The sequence below is a fragment of the Cnephaeus nilssonii genome (assembly GCF_951640355.1).
Source record: "Cnephaeus nilssonii genome assembly, chromosome: 22".
Taxonomy (NCBI): Eukaryota; Metazoa; Chordata; class Mammalia; order Chiroptera; family Vespertilionidae; genus Cnephaeus; species Cnephaeus nilssonii.
The window spans coordinates 3,073,582-3,097,029 of record NC_137093.1 but is presented as its reverse complement, the minus strand read 5'-3'; the positions used below and the strand labels follow the sequence as shown (position 1 = coordinate 3,097,029).

Genomic DNA, 23,448 nt, shown 5'->3' with positions numbered 1-23,448 from the left:
GGTCAAGGGCATGTACCTTGGTTGTGGGCACATCCCCAGTGGGGAGTGTGCAAGAGGCAGCTGAATCGATGTTTCTCTCTCATCGATGTTTCTAACTCTCTATCTCTCTACATTCCTCTCTGTAAAAAAAATCAATAAAAAATATTTAGAAAAAAGAAAAATATAAACTCCCAAAACTCAACCAAGAAGAATAAAAAAACCTAAATACACTGATAACTACCAAAGAAATTGAAACAGCGATAAAAAATCTTCCAGCAAGCAAAAGCCCTGGTCCAGATGGCTTTATAGGGAGTACTACCAAGCATTCAAAGAAGAACTAAAACCTATCCTCCCCAGACCATTCCAAAAAACTAAAGAGGAAGGCACACTTCCAAGCTCTTTCTATGAAGCCAGCATTACCTTAATCCCAAAACCAGATAAAGACACCACAAAAAAATAGAACTATAGGCCAATATCCTTGATGAACATAGATGCTAAAATCCTCAACAAAATTCTAGCAAATCAGATTCAGCAATACATTAGAAAGATTATACACCATGACCAAGTGAAATTTATTCTGGGGATGCAAGGATGGTACAATATCCACAAATCAATAAATGTGATACATCACATAAACAAACTGAGAGACAAAAATCAAATAATCATATCAATTGATGCATTTGACAAAATCCAACACCCTTTCTTAATAAAAACTCCCAGCAAAGTGGGAATAGAGGGATCATACCTCAACATAATAAAAGCCCTATATGACAAACCTATAGCCAACATCATACTCAATGGGCAAAAACTAAACCCATTTCCTCTAAGAACAGAAACAAGACAAGGATGCCCACTTTCACCTCTCCTGTTCTACATAGTACTAGAAGTACTAGCCATAGTGATCAGACAAGAAGAAGAAATAAAGGGCATCCAAATTGGAAAAGAAGAAGTAAAACTGTCCTTATTCACAGATGACATAATACTATACATAGAAAACCCCAAAGACTCCATCAAGAAACTACTAGACCTAATAAATGAATTCTGCAATGTAGCAGGATACAAAATTAACACCCAGAAATCTATGGCCTTTTTATACACCAATAATGAACTCACAGAAAGAGAAATGAAAAAACAAAAAACACAAAACCAACAATCCCATCTACCACTGCAACAAAAAAAAATTAAGATACCTAGAAATAAACTTAACTAAGCACGTAAAAGACCTTTACTCGGAAAACTATAGGACATTGAAAAAAGAGATAGAGGAAGACATAAACAAATGGAAGAATATACCATATTCATGGATTGGTAGAATCAACATCATTAAAATGTCCATACTACCTAAAGAAATGTATAGATTCAATGCAATAGCTATTAAAATACCAATGGCATATTTCAAAGATCTAGAACAAACTCTCCAAATATTCATCTGGAATAATAAAAAAAAAAGACCCTGAATAGCCACAGCTATCCTGAGAAAGAAGAGCAAAGTTGGAGGGATCACAATACCAGACATCAAACTATATTACCAAGCCACGGTTCTCAAAACTGCCTGGTACTGGCACAAGAACAGACATATAGACCAATGGAACAGAATAGAGAACCCAGAAATCGACCCAAACCACTATGCTCAATTAATATTTGACAAAGGAGGCAAGAGCATACAATGGAGTCAAAAGAATCTCTTTAATAAATGGTGCTGGGAAATTTGGCCAGATACATGCAAAAAAATGAAACTAAATCACCAACTTACACCACACACAAAAACAAACTCAAAATGGCTAAAGGACATGAATGTAAGACGGGAAACCATAAAAATCCTACAAGACTCCATAGGGAACAAAATTGCAGACACATGTCATAGCAATATCTTTACAGACACAGATCCTAGGGCAAGAGAGACTAAGGAGGAAACAAACAAATGGGACTACATCAAAATAAAAAGCTTCTGCACAGCAAAAGAAACCATCAACAAAACAACAAGAAAGCCCACTGCATGGGAGAACATATTTGCCAATGTTATCTCAGATAAGGGTTTAATATCTAACATTTACAGAGAACTCATACAATTTAACAAAAGGAAGATAAACAATCCAATCAAAAAATGGGCAAAGGACCTAAATAGACACTTTTTGAAAGAGGACATTCAGAAAGCCAAGACACATATGAAAACATGCTCAAAGTCATTAATCATCAGGGAGATGCAAATCAAAACAATAATGAGGTACCACCTCACATGTGTCAGAATGGCTACCATCAACAAATCAACAAATGACAAGTGTTGGCGAGGATGCAGAGAAAAAGGAACCCTCGTGCACTGCTGGTGGGAATGCAGACTGGTGCAGCCACTGTGGAGAACAGTATGGCATTTCCTCAAAAATTTAAAAGTGGAACTGCCATTTGACCCAGTAATCTCACTTCTAGGAATATAGCCCAAGAAATCAGAAACACCAGAAAGGATATATGCATCCCTATGTTCATAGCAGCACAACTTATAATAGCTAAGATTTGGAAACAGCCTAAATGCCCATCAGCAGATGAGTGGATTAGAAAACTATGGTACATCTATCTACACAATGGAATACTACGCTGCTATAAAAAAAGAAGGAATTCTTATCAATTGCAACAGCATGGATAGAACTGGAGATCATTATGCTAAGTGAAATAAGCCAGTCAGTGAAAGAAAAATACCACATGATCTCACTCATTTATGGATAATAAAGAACATTATGATAAAAAGATAGATACAGAGGCAGAGAAGTATCGAACAGACAGTCAAATTACAGTGGGAAGGCTGGGGAGTGTTGGGAGGGAGGTAGGAGATCAACTGAAGGACATGTATGCATGCATATAAGCATAACCAATGGACGCAAGACACTGTGGGGGAGAAGGAGGGCATGTGCCGGGGGGTAGGGGAGGCCGGGGGAAGGTCAATGGGGAAAAAAAGGAGACATATGTACTACTCTTTGTAATACTTTCAACAATAAAAAAAATTTAAGAAGATTGAAATCATATCAAGCATTTTTTTCTGAACATACCGGTATGAAACTAGAAATCAATCACAAGAAAATGGCAAAAAACTCACAAAGACATGGAGGCTAAATAAAATGTTGCTAAACAATGAATGGATTAACAATGAGATCAAGAAAGAAAGAAAAAGATACCTTGAAACAAATGATATAAGAACACAATAACCCAAAATCTAATGGACACAGCAAAAGCAGTCCTACGAGAGAAACTCATAGCACTGCAGTCCTACCTCAAGAAACAAGAAAAATCTCAAATAAACAATTTAACTCTATAATTAAAGGAACCAGAAAAACAAACAACAAACAAAGCCAAAAGTGAGAGAAGAAAGGAAATAATTAACATTAGAGAAGAAATAAACAAAATAGTCTACAAAAAATATTTCAAAAGATTAATGAAATCAGTAGCTGATTCTTTGAAAAAAAATAAATGAGATCAACAAACCTTTAACCAGACTCACCAAGAAAAAAGGAGAGAGTACCCAAATAAATAAAATCAGAATGAACAGAAGTAAAAACTGATTCCACAGAAATACAAGGGATTGTAAGAAAATATTACAAACAACTATGTGCCAATAAATTGAGATAGAACCATCTAGTCAAAATGGATAAATTCCTAGAAACATACAATCTTCTAAAACTGAATCAGGAAGACTCAGAGAATCTTAATAGACAGGTTATAACTAACAAAATTGAAGCAGTAATGAAAAAACTCCCAACAAACTAAAGTCTTGGACCAGATGGCTTCACATGTGAATTTTACCAAACACTTAAAAAGAACTAACACCTATCCTTCTCGAATTACTCCAAAAATTTCAAAAGGAGGGAAGACTCCCAAGCTCATATTATAATGTTAGCATTATCCAAATTCTAAAACCAGGTAAAGAAACTACAAAGAAAATTATGGCCCAATATTCCTGATGAACATAGATGCAAAAACCCTCTACAAAATATTAGCAAACAAGATCCAGCAATACATTAAAAAGATCTTTCACTATGATCAAGTGAATTTATTCCTGGGATGCAAAACTAGAATATCCTCAAATCAATGAATGTAATACACACATAAGCAAAATGAAGGATAAAAATCACATGATCATAACCATACATACAGCTAAAGCATTTGATAAAATCCAGCACCCATTTATGATAAAAACTCTCAGCAAAGTGGGAATAGAAGGAACATACTTCAGCATAATACTAGTAGAGTCCATATATGACAAACCCACAGGCAAATACTCAACAGGCAAAAACTATGTGCTTCCTTTTAGATTGGGCACAAGACAGTGATGTCTGTTTTCAACATTCTTATTCAACATAGTATTGAAAGTTCTAGTTTCAGCAGTCAAAGAAGATGACAAAATAAAAGTCATACAAACTGGAAAGGAAGAAGTAAAACTAACATTATTTGCAGGTGACATGTTATATAGAGAATCCCAGTGAGTCTACCAAAAAACTATTAGAACTTATAAATGAATTTGGTTATGTAGCAGGATACAAAATAAATATCCAGAAATCACTTGCATTTTTATACACCAGTAATGAACTATCAGAAAGGGAATCTAAGAAAACAATCCTAATTACGTTTGCATTAAAAAAGGAATAAATTTCACATGACCTCACTCATTTGTGGAATATAATGAACAACATAAACTGATGAACAAAAATAGAGCCAGAAGCATCGAACAGACAGTCCAACCTAAAAGGGAAGGCGGGGGGGAGGTGGGGTGGGTAAGAGCTCTACCAAAGGATTTACATGCATGCATATGAGCATACCCAATGGACACAGACAGTAGGGGGGTGAGGGCATGTGCTGGGGGATGGGAACAGTTGGGGAGAGGTCAATAGAGGAAAAAGGAGACTTATGTAATTTTAAATTTTAAAAAAGAAAATAAATTTAACCAAGGATGTAATAGACCTGTACTCATAAAATTGTAAGAAACTGAAGAAGATACCAATAAGTGGAGGCATATACTATGCTCATAGATAGGAAGAATTAACATAATTGAAATGTCCATGCTACCCAACACGATGTATAGATTCAACTCCCAATGTTTTCTTCTAGGATTTTTATTGTTTCAAGTCTAACATTTAAGTCTTTAATCCATTTGGGGTTTATTCTTGTGTATGGTGTAAGAAGATGAAATTCCTATCAAGATACCAATGGCATATTTCACAGAACTGGAACAAATATTCCAACAATAAATATGGAGCCACAAAAGACCCCAAATAGCCAAAGTAATCTTGAGAAATAAGAACAAAGTTGGAGGTATCATGATACCTGATATCAAACTATACTACAATGACAAAGTAATCAAAACAGCATGGTGCTGGCATAAAAACAAACATACATATCAATTGAAGAGAATATAAAGCCCAGAAATAAACCCACCTTTATCATCAATTAATTGTTGACATAGGAGGCAAGATCATACAATGGGGTAAAGACAGTCTATTCAGTAAATGGTGTTGGGAAAATTGGACACATATGTGCAAAAAATGAAACTAGACCACCTTTTACACCACCTCGGGCAAGGGAAACAAAGGAAAACATAAACATAGGGGACTATATCAAACTAAAAAGTTTTTGCAACAGCAAAGGGAACGATCAACATAATGAAAAGACAACCTACTAAATGGAAGAACATACATCTAATGAGGGGTTAATATCAAATTTTATAAAGAACTTCTACAACTCAACACCAAAAGAAAACCAAACAATCCAATTAAAAAATGGGCAATCCCTGGCTGGTGTGGCTCAGTTTGTTGGAGTGTCATCCTGTACACCAAAAGGGAGTGGGTTTGATTCTTGGTCAAGGTGTGAGAGGCAACGCTCAATGTTTCTCTCTCACATCCATGTTCTCTCTTTCTCTCTCTCTCTCTCTCTCTCCCTTCTTCTCTCTAAAATCAATTTTAAAATGGGCAAAGTATCTGAATAGACATTTCTCCATAGAGGACATACAAATGGTCAATAGACATATGAAAAGATGCTCAATGTCACTAATCATCAGAGAAATTCAAATTGAAATTACAATGAGACATCATCTCATGCCCGTCAGAATGGCTTTCATCAATAAATCAAAAAGCAAGTGTTGGTAAGGATGTGGAGAAAAGGGAATTCATGTGCACTGTTGGTAGGAATCCAGACTGGTGCTGCCACTGTGAAAAGCAATATGGAATTACCTCAAAAAATTAAAAATGGAACTGTCTTCTGATCCAGCAATTTCACTTCTGGGAATATATCTGAAGAAACCTGAACCATTGATTCAAAAGAATATATGCACCCCTGTGTTCATTGCAGTGTTATTTACAATAGCCAAGATTTGGAAGCAGCTGAAGTGCCCATCAGTAGATGAATGAATAAAAAAGCTGTGGTACATTTACAGAATAGAATACTACTTGGTCATAAAAAAAATCTTAACCTTTGCAACAGCATAGATAGACCTGGAGAGGATTATGCTAAGTGAAATAAATCAGTCAGAGAAAGACAAATAGCATATGATTTCACTTATATGTGGAATCTAATGAACAAAATGAACAAACAAAATGCAAACTGACTCATAGATACAGAGAACAGACTGATAGCTGTCAGGGGGGGAACGATAAAGGATTGGGTAAAAAGGTGAAGAGATTAAGCAAAAAAAAACCTCACACATAGACAGAAAACAGTGTGGTGATTACCAGAGTGAAAGAGGTGGGGGAGGTAGGCAAGGGTAAAGGGGGGATAAATGGTGATGGAAGGAGACAACATGATATATGAAGTATTATATAATTGTACTCCTGAACCCTATAAAATTTTTAAAATATGTTTTTATTGATTTTTTTAGAGAGAGAGGAAGGGAGGGAGGAGAGAGAGAGAGAGAGAGAGAGAGAGAGAGAGAGAGAGAGAGAGAGAGAGAAATATTAATGAGATAGAAACATCGATCAGCTGCCTCTTGCACATCCCTTACTGGGGATCCAGCTTGCAACCTGGGCATATGCCCTGACTGAGAATCCAACTGGCAATCCTATATAATTTTATTAACCAATGTCTTCCTAATAAATTCAATTAAAATAAATAAATAAGTTTTTTAAGTGGTTGGGAAGGAATCAAATAATGAATACTGGAATTTCATAAATTATATTTCAGAGTATTTCAAGAGGTTTCACAAGTATGTATTCCTAACCTTATGTGATTTACACCATTTTCTTATTTAAAATAGATTAGCATTTTAGAAGTATGTAGCTAAGAATTTTTGGGTTTGAGTTTACTCATGAAGTAATTGATCATGGACTTAAGAATTTGTTGTATTACTTTAAAAAGTGCAACTGGTTCCTTTGTTTATTTTTTATATGTTGTTATTAATTTTAGAGAGAAAGAAAGGAGAGGGAGAGTGAGAGGGAGAGAGAGAAACATCAATGTGAGAAAGAAACATTGATCCGGCTGCTTCCTGCATGTCCCCTAATGGGGATCACACCTGCAACCTAGGCATGTGCCCTGACCCTGAATCAAACCAGCGACCTTTTGGTGCATGGAATGATCTTCAACCAGCTGAGCGAGCCACACTGCCCAGGGCTGCTCCTTGTTTAGGTTTTAAATTCTGAAATACATTCAAAGAAACCAATTGAGTCATTAAAAAAAAAAAAGAAGAAAGAAAAATGAAAGGGCTCTGTACGTCTTGTTTTCAGTTACATCCCCAGCACTGGGGAGAGTTGGGGCTCAATAAATGTTTGTTCGCTGACCCACCTGGTGTCTCAGCAACAGCCTCAAAGGTGGTTTGATCCTCAGAATGGGAAGTGGAGTCTACCTATGGCTTTCTATTGCCTTGAAGACTAAGGTCTTCTACATCCACATTTGCAAAGTATCTGTAATTTCTTCCCAAGAAATTACCAGGGAAGAGAAGAATAACATGAGTAAGGGCTGCCTGCTCTTTTCTGAGCCTGCACTAAATTCATCATCCTCAGTCTGCAAAGTCACATTAGAATCCAGATGGAAAGGAAGGACATTTTTCAAGACACAATCTCCTGTAATGGTGACCATAAATTGACTCAAATTCTAAGGAGTTTCAGACAAAGACTTGTGGCTACTGAACAAATCATAAAGGAGAGCAAGCACTGAGTATTTGCCAGCAAAGCTATTGTCCAATTGTGATACTTAGGTGCCCTCTAGTGTGTGTTGGTTTGTGCAGCAGTTCCTTGCTTCACACATCATGTGACTAAGATCCTGTCATGTCTTCGAAGGTGACTTTCCCAGTGCATTGTAGTGTACAGTTGATAGATCTATGAAAAATGGCCAAAGGATTGTGGAGCAATTGAATTTAAAAATCAATGGTTCTACTCTGAGCCATTATTTACAGGCACAAAAAAAATGCAATTTTGGTAACTGAGCAATCAGGGGTATGAAGTTACAAGGGCTCCTACAAATGTTGTAAACTGTGAATACACAGGCATGTTTCAAATGAAGAGATAGTAGAGTGTGCAGAGTGCCCCACCTGTTCCTCTCCACCCTACAAACTATCAATTATCCTCCCCAAGTTTTTTTTATGTATACCAACCAAAAATGACACATATTTTACTCCTCCCCACCTTTTTATACTGTATATACTATCCTGCACCTTTAATTTCTCTCTTAATAATAAAGCCTGGTAAGTTGTCCATAACAGTTCATAAAGAGCATCATTTATTTTTTAACAGCTACAGTTATATTCTTTTGTGTGGAGACACTATAATTTACTTAGTACTCCCCAACTGGTAGACATTTGGGTGATTTCTAATCTTTTGTTATTACAAATAAGGATGAAATAAATGATCTGACACAAAAGTTATTTCAAAACTGCACACATATAACTAAGATTAAATTCCTAGGCGTGGAATGTGTTGGGTCAAACAAAATAATAATTGCTAACATATATATAGTGCTTTCTATAAGCTAGGTTTTGATGTAAAAATGTGTAGATCATATATCCCACCCCTTTATTTAACCTTGATAGGATTATTAAGAGCTATTATCCCGTTTTAAAGATGAGGAAACGGAAGCACTGAGAGGTGGAAGAACCTGCCCACGGTCAGACAGCTAGCAGGCATTAGTGTCAACCAACCTGTCTCCAAAGCTTATACTCGCAGCCATTATACTTTATTTTCTCAAGGGGTGTATGTGTTTGTATTTTAAATAGATATTAATACATGCCCACATACTGGTATATTATTTATTCTCTCACCAGCTTGACTGTACTTTTTGCCTATACCTTCATCAAACTTGGAGGATTTTGTTGTTTAGTTATTGGTGAAAAATGGAATCCCAATGTGGTATTAACTTGCATTTCTCTTATAATACCCCGAGGTTGGATATATTTTCATATGCTTAAAAGCCATACTCATTAACTTTTCTGTGAGTTATCTTTTCATATCTTGTGTATTTTTATACTGGCGTATTGGTCTCCTTATCTTCCTATCTAATAAAACAGTAATATGCAAATTGACCGCACCTCCGCTACACCTATAAGCCACGCCCACCAGCCACGCCCACCAGCCAACCAGGAGCAAATATACACGTTAAACCAGCAAAGATGGCCGGGGAAAGGGCAGCACCCATGCCAGTGAGATCCAAGCCATGATGGTGGACTGGGGCAGGCGGTTAGCTCCGGCTGCCCAGGTCCGCCATCACCTATCGCGGACCCGGGCAGGCGGCTGCAGGGGTTAAGGCCCGCAGCCGGCTGCCCGGGTCGCCATCACCGATGGGGGACGCGGACCCGGGCAGGCGGCTGCAGGGCCTTAACCCCTGCAGCCGCCTGCCCAGGTCCGCCATCACCAATCGCGGACGTGGACCCGGGTTAAGGCCCTGCAGGGGTTAAGGCCCTGCAGCCGCCTGCCCGGGTCCGCCATCACCAATCGCGGACGCGGACCCGGGTTAAGGCCCTGCAGGGGTTAAGGCCCTGCAGCCGCCTGCCTGGGTCCGCCATCACCGATCGCGGACGCGGACCCGGGTTAAGGCCCTGCAGGGGTTAAGGCCCTGCAGCCGCCTGCCCGGGTCCGCCATCACTGATGGGGGACGCGGACCCGGGCAGGCAGCTGCAGGGCCTTAACCCCTGCAGCCGCCTGCCCGGGTCCGCCATCACCGATCGCGGACCTGGGCAGGCGCCATCACCGATCACGAACCTGGGCAGGCGGCGTGGGTTAAGGCCCGCTGCTGGCTGCCCAGGTCCACGATCATAGATCACGGAGCTGGGCAGGCGGCGTGGGTTAACGCCCGCAGCCGGCTGCCCAGGTCCACGATCTCAGATCACGGACCAGGACAGCTGCCTGCCCAGGTCCATCACTGATCTCAGAGCTGGGCAGGCTGCGTGGGTTAAGGCCTGCAGCCGCCTGCCCAGGTCCACGATCAGGGATCACGGACCAGGGCAGGCGGCGTGGGTTAACGCCCGCAGCCGGATGCCCAGGTCCACGATCTCAGATCACGGACCAGGACAGCTGCCTGCCCAGGTCCATCACTGATCTCAGAGCTGGGCAGGCTGCGTGGGTTAAGGCCTGCAGCCGCCTGCCCAGGTCCACGATCAGGGATCACGGACCAGGGCAGGCGGCGTGGGTTAACGCCCGCAGCCGGCTGCCCAGGTCCACGATCTCAGATCACGGACCAGGACAGCTGCCTGCCCAGGTCCATCACTGATCTCAGAGCTGGGCAGGCTGCGTGGGTTAAGGCCCGCTGCCGGCTGCCCAGGTCCACGATCACCGATCATGGACCAGGGCAGGCGGTGTGGGTTAAGGCCTGCAGCCGCCTGCCCAGGTCCGCCATCACCGATCATGGACCAGGGCTGGCGGTGTGGGTTAAGGCCTGCAGCCACCTGCCCAGGTCCACGATCAGGGATCACGGACCAGGGCAGGCAGCGTGGGTTAATGCCCGCAGCCGGCTGCCCAGGTCCGCCATCACCGATCACGGACCAGGACAGCTGCCTGCCCAGGTCCATCACTGATCTCAGAGCTGGGCGGGCAGTGTGGGTTAACGCCCGCAGCCGGCTGCCCAGGTCCACCATCACCGATCATGGACCAGGGCAGGCGGTGTGGGTTAAGGCCCGCAGCCGGCTGCCCAGGTCCACGATCACCGATCATGGACCAGGGCAGGCGGTGTGGGTTAAGGCCTGCAGCCGGCTGCCCAGGTCCGCCATCACCAATTATGGACCAGGGCAGGCAGTGTGGGTTAAGGCCTGCAGCCGCCTGCCCAGGTCCACGATCAGGGATCACGGACCAGGGAAGGCGGCATGGGTTAGCGCCCGTAGCTGCCTGCCCAGGTCCACCATCACCGATCTCGGACGAGGGCAGGCAGTGTGGGTTAGCGCCCACAGCCGCCTGACCAGGTCCTGGATAAGGGCTTCGAGTCAGCCATCGCCAGTGGCAGCTGACTCAAAGCCCCTATCAGGGATCATGGACCAGGTCAGGCAGCGTGGGTTAAAGCCCACAGCCGGCTGCCCAGGTCCGTGATCATCGATCTCAGAGCAGGGCAGGCGGCGTGGGTTAATGCCTGCAGCAGGCTGCCCAGGTCCACGATCATGGATCACGGACCATGGCAGGCGGCATGGGTTAGCACCCGCAGACGCCTGCCCAGGTCCCGGATCACGGATCCAGGTGGCGTGGGTTAGCACCCACAGCCGCCTGACCAAGTCCCCGATAGGGACTTGGAGTCTAGCATAAGGAAAAGAATAGTCAGCAAAAGCAGGAGACAAGGTTTCATAAGTTCTCCCCCAGGTCACCACTGTTCTCTTATACATTTTAATTATCCCAGACTTTGCCTGATGGGATTTGATTTGAATTATGCCTGATAGAGATTACATGACATGAATTGTAGGCTCATTCTTTCTTTTTGTGGTTGCCTGACTGAGAAAGGCCTTGGAATGAGAGAAGGCACTTTTATTTTCCTTTTTCATTCTTTAGAGGCTGAGGAATTACAGTTATATGAAGAACTTAGTGAGAGAATGAAAGTCTCATGCTGTATTATTCTGTAAGTTTTATCATGTGGACTATCAAAAACTTGGTGGGATCCTTTTCAAGAGGTGTTACAAAAATTATGTTGAAATTAACATTCAAGAGTAAAAGGAGAGAAGTGAGTGGTGGGTAAAGGAAAGAACTTTGTCCTAGAAACCAAATAGAAGCCACATAAACCTTCAGATTCTTACTCATTGTGCTTTGGAGGTATCCTATCTAATAAAAGAGTAATATACAGATTGATCATCACTGCAACACACAATATAGCTGTCCCCATGTGGTCAAAGATCCTGCCCCCATGTGGACACAGATGGCCACCACAAGATGGCCAGCAGGAGAGGGCAGTTGGGAGGCACCCAGCCTGCAAGGGAGGGCAGTTGAGAAGGACTAGGCCTGCAAGGGAGGGCAGTTGGAAGTGATCAACCCTGCAGGAGAGGGCAGTTAGGGGTGACCAGGCCGGCAGAGGAGGGAAGTTGGGGGCAAACAGGCTGGCAGCAGAGTGGTTAGGGGCAATCAGGAAGGCAGGCAGGCAAGCAGTTGGGAGCCAGCAGTCCTGGATTGTGAGAGGGATGTTCGACTGCCCGTTTAGGCCCGATCCCATCGGGCCTAAACGGGCAGTCGGACATCCCTTGAGGGGTCCCATATTGGAGAGGGTACAGGCTGGGCTGAGGGACAACCCCCCTCCGTGCACGAATTTCGTGCACCGGGCCTCTAGTATCTAATAAAAGAGTAATATGCAAATTTACCATCACTCCGACACACAAGATGGCTGCTCCCATGTGGTCAAAGATGGCTGCCCCCATGTGGACACAAGATGGCCACCACAAGATGGCCAGCAGGGGAGGGCAGTTGGGAGGGACCAGGCCTGCAAGGGAGGGCAGTTATGGGTGATCAGGCCAGCAGGGGAGGGCAGTTGGGAGGTACCAGGCCTGCAAGGGAGGGCAGTCAGGAGTGACCAGGCCTGCAGGGGAGGGCAGTTAGGGGTAAACAGGCTGGCAGGGGAGCAGTTAGGCATCAATCAGGCTGGCAGGGGAGTGGTTAGGGGGTGATCAGGCTGACAGGCAAAAGCAGTTAGGGGCAATCAGGAAGGCAGGCAGGCAAGCAGTTGGGAGCCAGCAGTCCTGGATTGTGAGAGTGATGTCCGACTGCCCATTTAGGCCCGATCCCAGTAGAATCGGGACTAAACGGACAGTCGGACATCCCTTGAGGGGGTCCCAGATTGGAGAGGGTGCAGGCTGGGCTGAGGGACACACACACCCCCGTGCACGAATTTTGTGCACCGGGCCTCTAGTTGATTTATAGGAGCTCTTTAGATATTGGAGATATTAGTGAATTGTCTGTGATATAAGTTTGAAATATTTTCCCTAGCTTGTTCTTTATATTTTGACTTTCATATGCTTTCTTCCTATAGCAGTTTTTGATATTTTTGTAGTCAAATTTATCAATCTTCTATAGCTTATAGATTTCAAGATAATAGGAGAACTTTCCCATTTTTAATAGTTTTTTATAGTTTACTTTTTAAAAATTAAATATTTGATCCACTTAGAATTATCTTGTTAAATGATATGAGGTATGGATGCAACTTCATTTTTCTTCAGGTAGCTTATCCATTGTTTTTTTGAACAACCCTTGACTTCCTCATGATTTGAGATACTTAGGTGCCCTTATCAAATCACAGTTTCAGACCTTACATTCCCATATGTAACTGGGTTCTCTTTCTAGATTTTCTATTCTGTTCTTCCATTTTTCTGCCTGTATATGTATGAAATATTACCTTAATATTTAATTATTGAGGCTTTATGCTATACTATACTACCTAGTAAGGCTATTTTCTCTTATGATGACTCTTAATTCCAGAGCTTTCTTTTATTATTCATGCCAATATTTCTTATGAACTTCATAATCAGCCTTTCAAGTTTTATTTTAAAAATAACTATTGGTATTTTTATTGGGATATTAACTTCTTAGATTTACTTTCAAATCTTCCTGTATACAATAGACCCTTAGGTCTGATGCAGCCTGGCCTGGTGCTTGCAACAAAACAAAGTTTTAAAAAGCTGAGTATTTTGGTTGTGTGCATGGTAATTGAGATTTTTGTATTCATTCAGTTAACAATAGATGCTATTTATCCTCTCAATGTCCCTAGTTGTAAGACATTTGTCATCTCTTTCAAAGAAATTAGAAGGGGAAAAGGATCATTCAAATGTGAAAAACTTCCAGGAGGATGCTGCCTAATTGAAAACAACAGCCTCCAAACCTGGCCCCCCAACTCCATTCCGCCTGCCTCCAAGCAAAGGAAATCGCAATGCTTAGTGCGAGCAACTGCCCCACGGCTTCAGGTTTCTGGTAAAGGCTTTATGTTCTTTATGCCCCTTGCTACTCTTGTAGAAATGCATTCTTGTCTCACGCCAACCTGCTGAAAAGTCTGTATTTCAGGAAGACCCTGGGGGAGTTCATAATCACTTTCAAGTTTGAGAAGCAAAAGATTGGTGCTTCTCAAAGTGTAAGCCTAACATGATCTGGCATGATCTAGAACAGTGGTTCCCAACCTTGTTTTGGCCATGCCCCACCTAAGCATCTCTAAAATCCTGATGCCCTCTCCCACGCCATCTGCCCCTGCACCCCCCTCCCCCAGTGACATAGAATTCTTATCATTCAAAAAGTGAACTCCTATTCGTGTGGAGGAAGCCTAAAAGGCCGTTAACTTGGTCTAAACAAGCTTCCAAAGAATATGGCATCCATGAAGAGAAAAATAAAAGAACGAAAGGACAGTTGAAGTACTGAGGAAGAAATAACTAAGAAATTGTTAAAATAATAATAATAATAATAATAATAATATGAAGTGATATAAAAAAACAGCAACTAAAGTTTCAAAACATAAAATAGAGAACTGAAATGCATAAATATGTCACAACATATAGCTATATTGTATATGAGGCCACTAGAACCATCAGAAATGCTAAAAATTCAGCCATGGCTGGTTTGGCTCAGTGGATAGAGTGTTGGCCTGCGGACTGAAGGGTCCCAGGTTCAATTCCAGTCAAGGGCATGTACCTTGGTTGCGGGCACATCCCCAGTGGGGGGTGTGCAGGAGGCAGCTGATCGATGTTTCTCGTTGATGTTTCTAACTCTCTATCCCTCTCCCTTCCTCTCTGTAAAAATTCAATAAAATAAATTTTTTTTAAAAAAAGAAATGCTAAAAATTCACTGTTAATAACTCATTCTCGAATTGCCCCCCTTAAAAGCAAATTGCCCCCCTGTGGGGCATGTGCCCCACATTGGGAACCACTGATCTAGAACCATGAGCAAATTCAAACTCTTGGGCCCAACCCTCACCACCCTAAGGCAGCAGTGCTTGGGTCCCGTCCAGGAACCTGGTCTGAGCAGCCCTCCAGATGCTTCTCCTGGTGCGTGTGCCGAGGCCCATGCTCCAGGTCAGGGATGCGGTCCTGGCCAGCCGCTGGGATCCCCTGGGGAGCTCTGACACCTCCCCATGCGTACAGAGCACCCCTAATCAATTACATCCCAATTTCAGGGCTCAGGCCAAGGAGTCAGTATTTTTAGTTTTCCAGCTGATTCCAATTTGAAGGCCAGTGTGAGGGGCTCTGCTCTGCCTTGAACAATGCTTCTCACCCCTGGCTCATCAGAATCGCCTGAGGGTCTTCTTTAAAAAGCACTGATGCAGCCCTAGCCTAGAGCATCCGCCTGTGGACTGAAGGGTCCCGGGTTCAATTCCAGTCAGGGCACATGCCCGGGTTGCAGGCTCAGTCCCCAGTGAGGGGTGTGCAGGAAGCAGCCCATCGGTGATTCTCTGTCATCATTGATGTTTCTATCTCTCTCTCCCTATCCCTTCCTCTTTGAAATCAATAAATATATTAAAAATAATAATCCTATCTAATAAAAGAGTAATATGCAAATTAACCATCACTCCACTACACCCATAAGCCATGCCAACCAGCCACGCCCACCAGCCAATCAAGAAGTGAGTATGCAAATTAACCCCAACCAAGATGGCTCCGGCCACTGAGCGAGCAGGAGGGAGGCTTGGGTTTCCCTGGCAATGGAGGAAGCCAAGCTTTCCGCACACCCTGGCCGGCAGAGGCCTCCACTCAAGGCTACAAAGTTTCAATTGTAGAAGATAGATAAATCCAAGATACCAGGGCCTCCGCTTGGGTCGCTGGAGGGTGTGGCCAGCCTGCAAACCATCACAGACTCCTCGCCCAGGCCGCCCCATGCCCCAAGGGAACCCCCACCCTGATCTGGGACACCCTTCAGGACAAACCAGCCGGCCCCCACTCATGCATCAGGCCTCTCTCCTATCTAATAAAAGAGTAATATGCAAATTGACCATCACTCCAACACACAAGATGGCTGCCCCCATGTGGTCAAAGATGACTGCCCCCATGTGGACATAAGAGGGCAGTTGGGAAGGACCAGGCCTGCAGTGAAGAGCAGTTGCGGGGGGCCAGGCCTGCAGGGGAGGGCAGTTAGGAGTGACCAGGCCTGCAGGGAAGGGCAGTTAGGGGTGATCAGGCCTGCAGGGGATGCCAGTTAGGGGCAAACAGGCTGGCAGGGGAGCAGTTAGACATCAATCAGGCTGGCAGGGAGTGGTTAGGGTGTGATCAGGCTGGCAGGCAGGAGCAGTTAGGGGCAATCAGGAAGGCAGGCAGGCGAGCAGTTGGGAGCCAGCAGTCCTGGATTGTGAGAGGGATGTCTGACTGCCCATTTAGGCCCAATCCCGGTGGTCAGACATCCCTTAAGGGGTCCCAGATTGGAGAGGGTGCAGTTTGGGCTGAGGGACAGCCCCCCCCCCGAATTTCGTGCACCGGGCCTCTAGTAATAAATAAAAAGTACTGATGCTGAATGCCGGAAACAAATCAGTTTCACTAAAAGAGAGATGTTGACAGGAAGCCAGGAAGGCTGGTCAACAACCTTAATTGCTCTAACCACTCACCCTTTAGTTGAGACATTGTTAGCTGAAGCAGCCTCCACCTTTGTTTTTCCCATGTAAATTTCTGTTTATCCTGGCTAAGATGTTTTCTCCAAAGCCTCAATAAAAGGGATGGCAGGGCCAGAGCAGGGAGTAGTTCTCCCACTAGAGGTGGACTACCGCCTGGCCCCCCATTTCGCCAAATTGAATTTCTTCAAGTCTCCTTTCATTTGTGTGCGGCCTTTCTCCAGAACTCGAACTCTGAACTGGAACCCTGAACCACGCGGGACGTGAAAGGGATTCCTACAGCTGAAGGTCTCCTTCAGAGACGGAAGTTGGTCTGGATAAAGCAGAGAATCACTTTGTAAAAATGTGGTTTCTCGGGTGATTCTAATACCCAGCCAGGATTTCAAACCACTGCTCTAGAAATACCGTTTTCCACACATAACCTTCAAGTCACACTAAGGAAAACAAAGTTTGGATGTAATGGAAGAGGCATTTTTCAATTCCCATATATTTACTGAGTCTGTGCAGTGCGTTAGGCTAGTTACTATGAAGATAAAAAATAAGTGCAAAGCATAGTTCCTGCCCATAAGAGAATATATAACCTGTATTGGCAGAAAAGACTACACATTTCACATATAAATAATTATTTAAAAGTAATATATTCTATGCTACTGACTGTAACATAATTTTAAAAGTTACATATATCATTATATCACTGTTAGGTCAAAGTAATTTTTATTGTTTTTAAAAGAATAGGAGTAAAGATGAAAGAAATATATGTTAGAAATGATTATGAAGCAATTTTGAATACAATTAGCAATCAGCCCTTAGATATTTGAACCTGGGAAAAGCAATGGACAAGGTCAATGGCCAAAGAGTAATTCATGAGCTCAAAGACTGAGCAAGCCTAGGATGCTTTAGTCTCCTCCTTGGCATAACGAACACTGTGCTATGGCACCACCGACAATCAACGCAACCCACCAGTGTTTAGTAAATTAAATGGTTTGCAAAGATCTTAGATGCATATATGCATAACCCTCGGACACAGACAATAACGACTAAAATAATTAGCAATTAAGATATCAGCAATTAAAGAGCTTATAATAAACATTTTCTCTTTTATCATTAGAAATATAACTACTTATTTTGGCCTGACTATCGGCCTCTCCTTCTATACCGGCTTCTTTTGAGAAGACATCCTCTCTAATAAAATGGTAATATGCAAATTAACCATCACTCTGCTACATAAGCCACACCCACCAGCCAATCAGGGTGAGTATACAAATTAACCCCAATCCAAGATGGCTACAGCCACAGAGAGCAAGGTTTCCCAGGTAACAGAGCAAGCCAAGCTTTCCATAGCCGTTGCAGGCCTAAGCCTCCACTCAAGCTACAAAGTTTCAATTATAGAAGGTAAACAAATTCAAACAAATGGCGGCAGAATGGAGCTTGAGAGAGCCGGCCAGGGTTGCCGGCAGCAACAGGGGAAGCAAAGCTTTCCGCACACCCTGGCCGGGCTCACCCGCTTAAGGCTACAAAGTTTCAATTGTAGAAGGTGAATTAACTGCCACAGAAATGGCTGCCGCCCCAGAAATGGCTGCCGCCCCAGGCTACAAAGTTTCAATTGTAGAAGGAAAATAAATTCCAGATACCAGGGCCTCCCCTTGGGTTGCCAGGGGGCGTGGCCGGTCTGCAAACTACCACAGGCCCCTCGCTCAGGCCGCCCCACACCCCAAGGGAACCCCTACCCTTATCTGTGACACCCTTCAGGGCAAACCAGCTGGCCCCCACCCGTGCACCAGGCCTCTATCCTATCTAATAAAAGAGTAATATACAGATTGATCATCATTGCAACACACAATATAGCTGCCCCCATGTGGTCAAAGATTCTGCCCCCATGTGGACACAAGATGGCCACTACAAGATGGCCAGCAGGAGAGGGCAGTTGGGAGGCACCCGGCCTGCAAGGGAGGGCAGTTGTGAGGGACCAGGCCTGCAAGGGAGGGCAGTTGAGAGGGACCAGGCTTGCAAGGGAGGGCAGTTGGAGGTGATCAACCCTGCAGGAGTGGGCAGTTAGGGGTGACCAGGCTGGCAGAGGAGGGAAGTTGGGGGCAAACAGGCTGGCAGGGGAGCAGTTAAGCATCAACCAGGCTGGCAGCGGAGTGGTTAGGGGGTGATCAGGCTGGCAGGCAGAAGCGGTTAGGGGCAATCAGGAAGGCAGGCAGGCAAGCAGTTGGGAGCCAGCAGTCCTGGATTGTGAGAGGGATGTCCGACTGCCCGTTTAGGCCCGATCCTGGTGGGATCGGGCCTAAACGGGCAGTCGGACATCCCTCCAGGAGTCCCAGATTGGAGAGGGTACAGGCTGGGCTGAGGGACAAACCCCCGCCGTGCACGAATTTCGTGCACCGGGCTTCTAGTTAAAAAATAATGAAACGTATCCTAGCCTGGGAGAAATAACTGGCTATAAACATTTTCCACATATATTGGACTATAAAATGTATTTATACTTTTAAATGAGCAGTCAAAACTCAAAATTTCATGTATGTTTTATGAAACAAAAAAGTACATTAAACATCTAAAACGGGGTCAAAACGCTGAAGACTCTATTTGAATTCAGCTACTTGTTTTGATAATTCAGCTAAATATACTACACCCACTCCTTTAGTTTGTTATTAGGTACAAAGGCAAGGATGTGACATATGCTTTAAGACTATAAAAGGAGTTTCTTTTTCTTTCTTTAAATATGAGGATCTAATTGGCTGTATTCAGTGATTCATGAGTTGGGCAGATCCATCTAGCAACTGAAAGGTACTCCCTTAAAAGGAATTTCTGAATGAAGAAAATAATCACAAACGTTTATCCCGTCTCTCTTGTTCCATCAGGAAGTACAGGTTAAAATAGGTTACAGCACCTTCAATGACACCAACTTAGATTTGGAGGCCTAAGGGAACCCCCATTTAATGTAATAACCTCTTCTTCATATTTGAAAATGACCCGCAATAGAAGATGATGAATTTCAAGCTGTTCCCCCAATAAGGGTGGTGGATACACCAATCCAGCCATACTCTTCTCTTACGTCCACAGACATATTCAACAGGAGGTGGGCTGATACAGTCTTTCTGGGTGCCCATCAGATAACATTAAGTTTACTGGCTTCAGTCTGAGAAAAACAAGTATCACATGATCTAACATATATGTAGATGAATGGATCCAGAGACATGGAAGCCTGGGACAGACTGATGAGCCTCAGGGAAAGGAGGAGTGGGGAGTGGGGAGGGGAAGAGATTGACCAAAGAACTTACATGCATATATGCATAACCCCTGGATACGGACAATAATTCGGTGAAGGCCTTGGGAGTGGGGTAGAGGGGGTCAGTGGAAAGGGGGACATCTGTAATACTCTCAACAATAAAGATACATTTTTTAAAAAGTTTACTGGCTTCAATAGATTTTACATCCATGATCTGGGATAGAATTTATCTTCAAAATGGTCCGATGAGAAAGGGAGGACATTTATTATTGTTCTAACTTTATAGACGGGGAGACTAAGGCTTAATAATAAGGACAGTGCTGTGGTTATCCGTGGGGGTTAGAGAGGCTGTATCTGCCACCTTCCCACGACCACCCAACCGGTGTCAGCTCTGACTGAGTCACTTCTGGGTGTGAGCTGCTGTCCGTGAGTGTGTCCTGCCCTCCAATGTGCTGGGGCAGGGAGCAGGGTTGAAACCCAGGGCTATCGCAGAAACCAAGGCAACCGACACGGGGTCAAACCTTAGTCTATTCTATCTCCTGGAGCATGCGTGTAAATAACTCTGCGGGCCCTTGAATAAAACATTTTGGAGATAATAATAGAATTACAGCAGTTAGAGAACTATAACCACTCATGACTTTTATTTTGCTCTTAGGAATTTGTGGAATGATTTCCTTCATTCTCCAAAGAGGGGCAAGGTGTAGGGCAGTGGTCGGCAAACTCATGAGTCCACAGAGCCAAATATCAGCAGTACGACGATTGAAATTTCTTTTGAGAGCCAAATTTTTTAAACTTAAACTATATAGGTAGGTACATTGTTATTAACTTAATTAGGGTACTCTTAAGCTGGCCTTTGCTAAAAACTCAAGGGGCCAAAGAGCCGCATGTGGCTCGCGAGCCGCCGTTTGCCGACCACTGGTGTAGGGCATTCGACTCCCTCCGCTAGGTGCTCACAATGACAACACTGTCCCAGAGAAGTGCCATCAGCCACTCCCAACACAGGGAAAGCCAGTTAGGTTTCAGATGACACTTAAGGAGCTGCTACATACCTGCTCTGTGTGACTTTCCTCCCTTCTTTTACTGTGAAGTTGAAGGTAGGAGTCCACTTTCGGGGTGGGTAATCCCAAAGTCAGCTTGTTTTTTTCCACAAAATATTGTTTGGACTTCCTTCGCCGCGGGCCCCGGGATCTCGGCCAGAAAACCTCGTTGTGTGAACTTGAACTCCCCACGTGCTGGGAGAGGTTGCTGGACGTGTCTGCCAGGCCCCTGTCGCTCAGCCCCGAGATCCGGGTGCTGCGATGGGCACCGTGCTCCGAGTTTGGGCTTAAAAACTCACTCCCGAGGAGAGAGGCGTCGCTCTGTGGGCTCCTGTCCTGCGGGCCGGCCCCCGCCGAGGGGCCCGGGGACGTCTCTGAGGGGAAGAGCGGACGCCGGGCCAGCTCGTCGGCAGACCCGCCCGCGGACTCGGGCGATGCATCCTCAGCAGGCACGTGCCCTTCGCCTCGCTTCCGCCTCCAGTTGGGGTCATATCGGAGATCGGAGTACTTGTCTTCTTTGGCCTGCGGGCTGCCCAGAGCAGAAAGAAATGTCAAGTACGGATCAAGATAAATGTACGCATTATATTTAGTTGATCATTTAATTGAAATCCATCTCCACCTTTCTCCTATAATTTCCCTCTTACTATTGACAGGGTAAAGACCTACCTCAGGCTCACACGAGGCCTCCACACTCCACGCGAGGGTGAAAAGGTCTTCACTGTCCCAGTTTATTAAAACGGGGAATGAAACCGGGACGGTTAAGCTCTAACGGCCAGGCAGCAACTGAGAAACAAGCGTCTCCAATGTTAAACCAGCCAGGGCCTGTGGCTCAGGACCCCATCACTGTGCTCGCCGCGAGGACTTCCCGCAGACACACTGTCTTCACGCTCTCGTGGGTCAGAGAGGCACTTGGCTACTTATCCAGGGAGGCAATGCGGTCGTCACCTGGGCATCTGTCTCCGTCTGCTCCCTTTCAGGGCAAAGCCAGATTTACCCCAACTGAACCCCTACACAGATCCATCCCCTGTTCAATGACTGCTTTTTAAAAAAATTGATTTCAGAGAGGAAGGGAGAGGGGAAGAGAGATAGAAACATCAGTGATGAGAGAGAATCATGGACCGGCTGCCTCCTGCACACCCCCTCTGGGGATCGAGCCTGCAACCCGGGCAGGTGCCCTGGCAGGGAATCGAACCGTGACCTCCTGGTTCATAGGTCGACGCTCAACCACGGAGCCACCCTGGCCAGGCCAATGATTTGACCTCACAGTGCGCCTTGTGTTGGTAGAGTTTATCAAATGTACTACACACAGAAGGAGCCCCAAGCCCTGGAGTCAGAAGGCAACTCACTGAGAAGCCCTGGGGCCACACTCTCTGGTTGTCAGGTCGAAGCTCAGAGACCTCAGCAGACAGGGCGGCTGACCTGGACGCTGCAGGGCAGCCCTGTTCCAATAAAAGGGTCAGCAGCGGTCCCGGCTGCGGGAAGTGACCTGGAGGGGAGTCCATTCCAGTCCACATGACCCCACGCAGTCTCCCCTGTTCCCCAGGGCAAGCTCAGTGCGAAGAGCACCTCCTCGTCTTACGGAGAGAGAAGGAACGCGGTGACATGGCATGTTTAATGGGCCCTTTGATCTTCAAAAGCTAACTGGGAGAGATTTTCCTTCCGTGAGCTCAGTACATGCGATTCTCTAATCAAAAAGGAAATGTAAATCAGCCAGCTTTTATGCTATTTGATACTCCCGTTTAGAGAGGACATAATTTTATGCTGGGTAAACAAACTGATGGAGCCCCTAATGCTAATTGCCTCTCCTTAATGTGCACCCAGACGTCTTTGATTTGGTGGAAAGCAGAAAGCGGAGCAAGCCAAAGCCCGTGTCTTGCTACTTGTCACTTTGGCTTTCTTCGCTCACACATTGAGGTGGAAGAGTGCTGGGCACGCGGCTCCTCCTTCGCCATCGATGGGAGAGAGGAACACTCCCCTCCAGCCAAGTGCCTGGACGGCACGGCTTTCACCTCTCAGGGCGCTGCCATCCAGGTGTGCGATCGCCCCCGCTGGGCACCGAGACTGAAATAAGACCTTAAGAATATTCATCTCAGCTAAAAACTGCTGTTTGAATTTAACCCTCTATTCTGGCTTCTGCACGCACTCACTTGCTTAAACAATAGGGTGGTTACCTCAGCTTCCAGACTGAGACCTGGAGACTCACAAGGTAATTTTCCTGTGCCTGTGGACCAGGACTGCGGGAGCTTGATTCCCACTGACTCAGTGGCT

The 23,448-nt window shown here is 44.7% G+C and overlaps 1 protein-coding gene across 3 annotated transcripts in view; it reads right to left on the bottom strand.

Moving 5' to 3' along the window:
- The window catches only part of JHY (junctional cadherin complex regulator), a 103,150-nt gene that overhangs the window by 62,566 nt on the left and 17,136 nt on the right, over positions 1 to 23,448 (bottom strand). For all 3 annotated transcript variants that reach the window (XM_079762972.1, XM_079762974.1, XM_079762973.1), the window contains one exon: positions 21,193 to 21,709. In XM_079762972.1, coding sequence (XP_079619098.1) covers positions 21,193 to 21,709 — 517 coding nt within the window. The remainder of the gene's footprint in view (positions 1 to 21,192; positions 21,710 to 23,448) is intronic.